The 10,535-nt window shown below is 43.5% G+C and overlaps 1 protein-coding gene across 1 annotated transcript in view; it reads left to right on the forward strand.

The window, feature by feature from the left end:
• LOC147898220 (amino acid transporter AVT6A-like) overlaps positions 1-9,425 on the forward strand; it is a 42,658-nt gene extending 33,233 nt beyond the window's left edge. The window contains exons 3-5 of the mRNA XM_087379414.1: positions 7,140-7,346; positions 7,452-7,917; positions 8,950-9,425. Of these exons, the coding sequence (XP_087235540.1) occupies positions 7,140-7,346; positions 7,452-7,917; positions 8,950-9,064 (788 nt within the window). The 3' untranslated portion in view covers positions 9,065-9,425. The remainder of the gene's footprint in view (positions 1-7,139; positions 7,347-7,451; positions 7,918-8,949) is intronic.
• Positions 9,426-10,535: the final 1,110 nt, after the last annotated feature.

Genomic DNA, 10,535 nt, shown 5'->3' on the forward strand with positions numbered 1-10,535 from the left:
ACTGTTGTGGATTGCCTAGTGAGCTACGTGATTATTGCATCAAAACCAAGGTGGGTTCTATGACTCAATTAATTGAGAATGCAAGGACAGCATATGCATGGATGCAGGAGAAGAATTTGGGCTTTATGGACAGCAAGAAAGAAGACAACAAACGGGTTGCCAAACACTAGGATAAGGACATCAAATCTGAAAATAAAAATTATGGCAAACGATCAAAAGGGAGGAAAAGCCCAATTCAAAGCTGGTCAAAGGCGTGGACAGCCTAATAAACAGCCACGTACCAAGTTATCTGATGAAGAGAAAAAGTCACTCATGGAGCAAAACAAATGTTTTATATGCAAAGGAGAGGGACACCGCTCTTATGATTGCCCATTCAAGAAAAGAGACAGGTTAGATGATGATAAGAATGGTGATAAACAGGCTGATAGGAAGGGCAAAAAGCCTAAACCTTCTGTAGGACTTCTTCCAGATGTGATTGGGAGTTTGCCACACGCACATGATGAAGAGGAAATGAAAAAGACTGAGATGTGCAGAGCATGGGGAAAAATCAGAAATCAGAATTGTTTGTTTTTCTTTGATTCTGGGGCAAAGGCAAATTTCATAACTCCTGATATGGCAGGAAGGCTTGGCATCGAGCCTGAGGAAATGGGGCCATCCGGCATGTGTGATATGGCCAACCCTGAACTCGACACACCTGTCACTCCTATCATTGGCAAGTTGAGGATGCATATCCAGGGATATCAGGATGCAGAGGACTTCTACATTATGCCTTTGCCAGAGTGTGATGCTTTGCTTGGGATGCCTTGGATGTACAGGGTGGGGGCTGATGTGCAGATGAGAAACAAGAAGATTTCTTTAACTCATAGAGGCAAAAATCATGTACTTGATGTAAAGTTGAAAGGGGAGTCCATCCCTGTAGTTTCAGCTTCTTGTATTTCCAATGTAATAAAGCGTCATATTTCAGCGTACTTGATTTTTGTCAAAGAGGACAGCCAACCAGTTCAGGAAGGCTCTACTCTTTCTGCTTTAGATAGAGAAAGGGCTGCTTTTATTTCAGATTTTCAGGATTGTTTCTCAGATGCACTTCCTCAAGAATTACCTCCCAAGAGGCCCGAGGATCATCAAATTGATATAATTCCAGGAAGCTCACCGCCTAATATATCTCCCTATCGTATCAGTAAGGCGATACATGCTTTGACCACATGGAAACATTACCTTCTTGGAGCTGATTTTTATGTGCAAACTGATTCATCAGTCACTTAGATATTTTCTCATGCAGAGAAAATTATCTGAAAAGCACATGAGATGGGCTAACTTCCTCTCAATGTTTCATTTTCAAATTGTACATGTGCCGGGTAACAAAAATGTCGTGGCTGATGCACTTTCCAGGAAACCACAGCCTGAAGCAGTCTCCAAGAAACCCAGTGTTTCAGCAGTGAGCATTGCTTACAAACACCAAGGTGGATGAGGACTTATATGGTCCCTCCACATTTCCCACCTAAGAGCCCTCTAAAGGTCCTCTAAATTGCCCCTTTTTGTCCCTTCATTACACAGAGTGCCCAGAGTCCCTGCCCATGGGGGGTGAGTTTCATCAGGGGATGTGGTTTCCGACCTTCTAGGACAGTTTCTTCAATGCAAGTAGATGCAACATTTGGTGAGAGCTTGCCCTTGTGGGGTCCCACCCATCCATACCCTTGCTCAGGCAAGCAACGGGAGCTTCCAGTTAGCAGAAGCATATTTTTGTTTTGATCCTAGGGACCGTAGTCCTAATAGTGACCTTTCTTCTGGTTTGGCTATAGGGGCTCTTACGGCGGCTCCCTCGGCTCCCACAGGCATTTGGATTTTTCTCTCCCAAAGAACCAGCTGCAGGTGAAGATTGCCATCTACATGGTTGGCCTCACACCAAGTTTGTGATTGGATCCAAGAAAGCTTGGCGTTAGAGGGTGACCACATTTAGAAGGTCACCACCATCTATCCGTTCATTAGAATACCAGATGCGGGTTGAGGAAAATCAAATTATGATGCACTAGGGCTTGGGTAGTATCGAGGGAGCTCACCTTCATACTATGGTATCATGATTTACAATTGATGATATGGATATGACACACCATGTACCATGGTTCCCATCTCCGGGGCTGTCCACAGAGTATCACTCCATCTTGTCCTCCATAGGAGGTTGCTTTGGTACAGTGTTGGAGTCCTCGCCTACTACAATAGCCTCGGTTCTTGCACACGATGGCGTTCCTAGCTCAGGGTGATTGTAGAGTACCCAGAGTCCATGCCCGGAGGAGATCCTTCTTGAGACATTGGATGGGGATGAGTTTCGTCAAAGGGATGAGGTTTTCAACTTCCTAGGACAATTTATTTGATGCAAGTAGATGGGACATTGGCTTGCTATAGAGAGACTCGGAAGATTCTACGTGGGAGATTAATGAGGTGAGCCACGTGTATTCTAGGTGGGACAACGATGTCAAATCACTCCCCGATCGTGCTTCACTTGGAGCAGCCCCGTCCTGGGTGTGGATCCTCGATGCTTTGTTATAGGATGAGGGGGTACAACAAGCCATCGCGAAGATCTGGCAATAGTCAGACTTGCCCCCATAGGACGATTAGGTCAGTTGGATAGTAGCATCAATTCAGAGAAATATTGATGAGCTGCAAATCTCATGCACAAGATCTCCTTGGATTTGGGGGTCTCTCTTGACTTCCATTAGATCCCGTGGGGTCAGACAACGAGGTGCTTAGGCTGCTAGGTAGGCATTGACATCTTAGCGGAGCAACAAATTGTCCAGATGCTTTTGAGAGTGTCTCACAAGTTGTTGTATTGGAGTTCCGCCTAACCCTAGCGAGACGAGAAATTGTGGCCACTAGGTCCACTGGCCATGGCCTATTATATAGCCTCGTGCTGGTGTTTTCATAGGGTTGATAGGACAGACCAGGCACTTGGTGTGCAACTTCTTGTGGGTAGGATCGGATGGCACAAGGAACACTAGGTCAAGGTTGTTGGGAAATGGTGATCATGCCCCAGGGATAGGGAGGACTCGGCAGCATCATAGACCCGGAGATGCTCAGCAGAGCCCTTTTGGGCAAGCTGGTAGTGCGAGGTCACCCCAAGTTCGGAGCCTTGGAAGCTCTTGGTTTAGAGGGGGCTTCTCAAGAACATCCCCCTGCACCTTAGTTGCAAGAAATGTCCCAAAAACCTGGGAAACCCCATTTCCTACGTTTTCGAAATTGGGGCGTTTTTGAAATTTGGAAATATTTTGGAAACACCTAATCTACAAGTGCGCCAGAAGAAAAGGCAACGAGGCAAGTATCGACAAGAGATGATTGCAGGCTATTGCATTAATGAAGCTCTGCTCTACGATGGTGACGCATGTAAACATGTATCGGGTGCATAGCGAACGCTTAAGAAGTAACACAAGACTTGGAGTAGACGATCTACATGGGTGACAATTAATTCCTTGATGCACTATACGAATCTTATCTTCAAGGATCATTTGCTCCATGCCCTCCAAGATCCAATTGCTTGACCATTGATTGATCGGTGCTCTCCAATAATTGTATTTGCTGTCTCAATCCATCAACAATTGGATGGCATGTGCTTTCTACAATTTCTTGGTGACCTTGCATGCACACTCCCCTTGCACACACGTCTAGCCTATATGGTGCATGTTTTGTTTAATTGTTAGCTTGTGTATGTGAGCACAAACATACGTTATTCATCCTACCTCTGCCTTTTCCTAATAATTCAAATGACGTTTCAAACACATTTCAAAACTACCACGTTTCCTACATGGAAACGTTTCGTGCAACTTTGCCCTGCAAAAGAAGTCTTTCATTGGTGAATTTTCTTGAAGGCCCGCCCCCCGCAAGGGTTCACCACTAATGAGGACATCGAGCTTGGCAGCATCTCTGTGGGGGGACTCATCCGGGCCAGCCCTTGGTGTCGTGAGGAGTTTGAGCGCTAGACCCTTCTTTGGCTTCCGGAGGGCTTCATGCTAGGGCAACAGAGGCACATTGGCTAGGCATAGTGGGACAGTGGCCCGGCCATTTCTTTTGGAGCATGGAGTTGTCTCCACATTGAGACAAAGGCATGGGCAAGAGCCGTCAGCTACAGATAGACTCCACCATCCCTGGGTCTTGGAAGGTTGGTTTACAGAGAGTCTTAGCTCCCATGCGCTAGTATGGATAATTTTTTAGTACAGGGGTGTCCCTAAGGATTCATATTTGCACTGATCCCTCGTCTCCTTTTGCTCATGCATTACAAAGTGGGGCTGGGGGGTCTTCTTCAGCCAACAACAGACGGAGACCTAGAATTGGATGGTGTTAGGTCCATAACAGGACTAACAAGGGCCTAGGCTTAACTAAACTATGTTGAAGCCTAGGCTAGACTAACTTGGGATCATGAATTGGATCTAAGGTTAGTGACCGTGGTCCAACCCAGGGTTTGAGATAACCTAGGGTTGAGACTAGAGCTAGCATGGATGCGATTTAGATCCCGTAGGTTAAAATAGCTTGCTAAGGGCTTGGCTAAATAGAGCTAGCCTATGAATGGCATGGCTAATCTTGGCATAGCTGAGCTGAGTAAGGCAAAGCATGACTCCCAAGTAAAGTAAAGCTATTTTGGGCATGCATGCTAAAGTTTAGGCTACTCACTTTTAAGGATAGCCAATGCCTAGTCTTTAAGTATGGCCCAGGGGCTCAGTGTCAGGGGTCCTGAGGAGTGACTCTCCTTGGGACATAGCTGGGAGCAGTAGCTAGAGTGAAGGGCATGTGGTAGGGGACACTTGCTTGGACCTCAAAGCCATCTGGCTCTCTCAATGGTCTAAACCTCAAGCTCGGGGAGTGCTTGACATGATTAGCCTACGGCTAGGAGGCGAGCTGTTAGCTCCAACCCTTATGGATTGTTTGCGGGTGCATCTCGTGGCTTGTGTGGACTCTGGTTCGAATTCGTACCCTACCAAGGTCAATTGGTTACTAGACTTGGATAGGGGGCAAATGAGTAGTGGGCCCTTTGGGCAAGGGGGGTTGATCCATCAACCCAACACAATCACTTTGGGACAGGATAGCCACCCTCATCGCCATTGGGCAAGATATTACCTACACCTTGCATGCCATATGGGAGTAAGGGACGATGGGATCTCGTATGACCATTGAGAGGTGGGTGCATTTTTGCAAGGCTTGTCTTGTATGTGTCTTCTATGTATGCACAAAGCAAGGTATTCGCTGGATGTATAAGTACCTGATTTGATATAATTGCATTTTTTAGGTGGTCAAATCATTTTAATAGAAGATGGCGATATGTGGTTCACGTTATTGTGGTAAATAAACTGCCCTTTGGAGATGTGGAGACCGAGATGCCAATGCTTTTGTTTGATGCATCAAACATTGTAGAAGAAGATGGAGATCCCAATTCATGTCTTTTAAGAGAACCATGGCTAGTACACCTTCTAGTGCATCCTCTAGACCATCGTCACCATTAGAGGATGAAGTTTTAGATAGTATAGATCCCTAAGGTATAGTTGAACGTGGGATGGAACTAGAGGTAGACTTATTTGGCATGTTGGACTTGGCTACAGGTGAAGTACCTCTTCCATGATCAGCACCACATGGATTGCTGATTTGTATGTTTTTTTCTCAAGCATTTATACAATGTTCTTTTCTGGAAAAAATGATTAAATGGCATTCAATGTAAAATCTCAGGAGAAGACTTGAAATGCCCATTTATGAGAGCCAATCATTTGGAAAGAAAAGTACCTGAAAATTAGCTTTACATCATTCAACCAATTGTATGCAAGGACAGGATTATGCAACAAGCCACCTGGTCTCACGTGCCTGCTCTATCTGACCTGCTTTCTTACTTCCAACCAGCTGGCCCCTCCCCACCGTTGCACAAGGTTGATGAACTGCCAGTGCCGACCAGCCTCTGTCAGCTGCTGCCTACCTCGTTAGAAGAGCATGTCTTTGACAAATCCTCATGCTGAATCTGACCATGCCACGAAATGCAGTGGAATGCCAATTTATGAGAGCCAATAATTTGGAAAGAAAAGTACCTGAAAATTAGCACTACATCATTCAACCAATTGTATGCAAGGACGGGATTATGCAACCACCCACCTGGTCTCACGTGCCTGCTCTATCTGACCTGCTTTCTTACTTCCAACCAGCTGGCCCCTCCCCACCATTGCACAAGGTTGACGAACTGCTGCCTCATGCTGAATCTGACCATGCCACGAATTGCCACCGTCCACTGCATTCATTTGTGCATTAGCCACTGCTTGTTCTGCCGTGCTTGCTGTCCAGAGTGTCCCTGTTACTGCTGAGATTATTCCACCAATTGACCACTTGAGACTGTTCTATGGCCAACATTTTTGGAAGGCTTCCCTTTGGCTCGTTGAAGGTTCATAAGTAAAGAAGCTGCCAGAGAAATACTAAATTCTATGACTTGTACTCTTCCTGAATCCTCGTTCTATTGACTCCTCGTACTCTTCCTTGTTCTATGACTACTCGTACTCTTCCTGCATGCAGAGTTGGTGCTACGCCATTTGCCAAAGTGCCTTCGTAAAATTCAATGACAAGCAATGGCAATTGGTAGGGTCCCCATCAGCCCCAATTGTATGAGCACATTTCTAATTTTGCTCCTCCCCCTCCCTGAAAGTTTCTTTTATGTTTCTCTCCACAAATGCTTCCTTCCCCCTCCCCCATCAGCCCTCCCGCAAATGCTTTTTCCAGTAGATCAATAAGGTTCATAGATTTTACCACCCTAAGCCCTTTGCTAAAATCTAATTTAGTGAAATCAATTGTATTTGACTGTTTGAGGGCCATATGCTATCTTATTTTTTGAGAATAACACTGAGTACATTGGGGACTTCTCACACTTCCTACCCCTATTTAAGTACAAGCTTTCTTGGCAACAAATGTGTCCTCATGTCAATGCTGTCTACCCCAGTACTACCTGGAAGAGCAGGATAATGTTGTTTGGTAGTGTGTTAATTTTATATTTTTTGTTATGAATGTACTACCATCTCTCTAACCCTTTCTTACTCATTGCCATTGTTCTCAGTCATGTGTTAATTTAATGTCGGTTGTTAATGGATGCTCGAAGTACTCTTTTAATGTGTTGCCGTTGTGTTTTCCAGATTCATTGAGGCTCTCATCAGCTGTGTCGGTTGCCCTGGCTGTCCTGTTTGTCATTATTTTGGTGGCAATCGCAATCTACAAACTGGCTGCTGGAAGTGTCAGTATGCCCAAACTGTTTCCAGAGCTTGACACTAATGTATCCACCATCTTCAATTATTTCGCAGTGGTTCCAGTTGTGGTGACAGCATACATTTGTCATCATTCCGGTATATCTTTTAGGAATAGCAAAGAAATTGATTTTTTGATATTTTAGTCTGAAGGACAATTCTGTAGAGCAAAATGGCTGATTTTCATTTGTGCTGTTTTGACAGTTCACCCAATACTCAATGAACTGGAGAAGGCATCTCATTCTCAGAATGTTATCCGAGCATCTCTCGTTCTATGTACAAGCATATACTTGGCAACAAGCTTGTTTGGTTATCTCTTGTTTGGAGATGACACATTGAGTGACATACTATCCAACTTTGATGTTGACCTTGGTGTGCCTTATAGCAGTGTATTGTCAGACATTACCCGCGTGGGATATGCTGTTCATCTCATGCTCGTTTTCCCCTTGCTGCATTTCTCACTCCGTCTTAATCTTGATGGGCTTGTCTTTCCAAGGGCTGCACCTCTTTCAAAGGACAGACGGAGATTTTTCTTGCTGACTGCATGCCTTGTTCTGTTATCCTTTCTTGGTGCATCCTTTGTGCCGGATATTTGGGATGCCTTTCAAATCACAGGGTCTACCTCAGCTGTCTGCCTTGGTTATATCTTTCCTGGAATTCTTGTGCTAAGGTATCTACGCTTCTTTTTGTTTTTTAGGCATGCTTGATATTCTGGAATATTGGAGCATGCAATTCTTGAATTTGATTTGTGACTGCACGGATGGCTATGCTTGGCTGTTCTTTCTACCTACACTGTGGACTTCAGCTACTAGGTGTTTCCTGGGGTTTGATGGTTGTCTAACTATACTCTGCACAAGTATTTGTTTAGTAGAGCATGATTGGATGTCAGGCTTCTTTGTAATTTGGTGCGCCTGTTTTTCTTTTTCATTCTTTCAAAATGGAAAAGAAGGGGGGCTTGCAAATTTTGCAATTTGCTTATTTTCAAGCCTTTTCCCATGAGGTTGAAGTTACATCTCAATAAAACATGTATACGAGGGCTAGTTTTACCACTTGTGACCTTCTGTTTAGTGTTCAAGGATTATTAGAACCTCTATATGAGAAATCTTAGGTCGTTTGTCTATTGATTACAGTTATTAGTAATAATGATGCGGTATTTCTTACTGTATTTAGCGGTGAGTTGCCCTATCGGCTTTCCTCTTTAATAATTTTTGCTTAGAAATGCTACTTTGGGAGACTAAATGAAACAATCTTAGCTTGACAGAAGGTGTAACTTGGATGAAGAGAATGCAGATTGTGTTTTTCATTATCCTTCTCCTTCAGTGGTAGTCTTCATCTTGGCTGAGTCTGTCCTTCATGGAGCTTTGATACAAAAATGTCTGTATGGATGGATGTAACTCTGTGTCTGGCCAAGTGTGTATGTGTTAAAGTAAATGTTTATTCATGGTCTACACCCACCGTTGGGTGCTGATCATGGAGGTGGGGATGTCCTAGTAGTCAGTTCTTCCTATGCATGATAGATTTTATGGTTTCAATGTTGTGGTTGACTGTCATAAGCTTAAAATTGCACTATTTGTTTTGTTTTTAGCACTTGATTTTGGACGCTATAGCCACATACAAATATATATGAATGCACATATATTCTGCACGTTTCACCTGGGCTTAATTGATGTTTAGGTATTGATACACAAATTATGTTTTGCAGAGATGCGTATGGAATTGCTACAAGAAGTAATAAGTGGACAGCATGGTTTATGGTCATATTGGCGGTGGGGTCAAGTATCATTGCTCTTACAGGAGACATCTATGATATTTTCTAATAAGCCACAATTTTTACTACCTTGTGACAGGTCACTATCAACCTTGACATGCATCATTGTTTTCATGTGAGAGCTGTTATGTAGGTACACTTTGCATGGGTGTTGCAGGAGAAATTATCTATATATTTATGTGGGGATGATTCAAACAACCCAAAATCACAGTTGAGTGAAATCATGTAATATCTACAATAGTTATAATGGATGAGTGTTAAAATGGGAGTTATATCAACTGCTTGTTGAGAAGCTCCCAATGTTAAATTGTAAGAAGATCACTATCTTGTGATCTTTATTATAAGCAGCCCCCACCGCAATAAAACAGGATATTGATGTGTCCTTGAATGGACAAGTTTTAATGCTTGAATACATTGCCAAAACAACTTTGTTTTAGCTGAAAATAACTTTTTATAAAATGGGGGTGTGTCGTGGATAGTGATGCGAAAATATTTTTGGTTTTTAAGGTTTATAGATGCACACAGGCCAACACTTTTGTCTTTTCTAAAGGCTATCCAAACCAGAATCAAGCCAAGTGAAGGGACGAGGCAATACTACTAATTAGGTAAAGAACTATTACTTCTGCTGGCATGGCTTTTAGGGTGCATGCTTTCTGTGTGCAACGTTTGTGTCAGCTTTAGCAAACTTTAAAGTAAGAGAGGGAAGGGTATTACTGGCGTTTCATCAGCTGCTTCTAGATTTGCCTCATGTCTGATACGACTCATACTTGTGAATGAGCAATGTTGTAAAAACGGTTCCCTTGAAGTAGGAGGCACACCAAGATCTATAGCTAATCAGAATTATGGAAACATGTAGCGAGAGGCAGTTTTAAAGAATCGTGATCTTTTCCTTTTGCATGTCTAAGCGGAAACCCTTCTAAAGAAAAACTTACACTCTTGTGAGGTTATCTTCTATGTTTCCTCTTGCTCTTAGAGTCAGTTTTAGCGTAAGGTAATATCCCTACTAGATGCTTACTCACCTTGAACCTACCTTATACCCAAGAGCAACAAGTCTAGTAGGCTCGAAACATCATAACCTTCTCCTCAAGGCCATATTCCATGACCTCATAGCTTGTATAACTATAGCCATCAATTATGGTGTGGCATCACTATGGTGGTCCTCTAAATGATGGTAGAGGAGTCAAGTCCACGGGAGGTCCCGATGATGTATGGGACTGCAGTGGCATAGAACCCATGATAGCATTGGCGAGAGCCAGTATGTGTGGTTTGCTGTGGTTTCCTTGTTGTGGGCTTGCGTCGGACAAGTGCCACTGTCACACCTGTTGGCCATGCCTCTGGTCTTGTGAACATAAGCGGGCATTTGCACCTGGGACAAGTGCAATATAAGCATACAAACAACACTAACCAAAATTACGATTCACAATCATCACTATAGTTGAGCCGCATCTTCACCTTAATAGTTTGATGCCTTTTTCCTATCCACACCACAAAACAAAAGGGTCCATATTTATAAAATTCTT

The sequence above is a fragment of the Dipteris shenzhenensis genome, chromosome 9 (genome assembly GCF_047967505.1).
Source record: "Dipteris shenzhenensis isolate YYH24624 ecotype China chromosome 9, Dip_SZ_1.0, whole genome shotgun sequence".
Classification (NCBI taxonomy): domain Eukaryota; kingdom Viridiplantae; phylum Streptophyta; class Polypodiopsida; order Gleicheniales; family Dipteridaceae; genus Dipteris; species Dipteris shenzhenensis.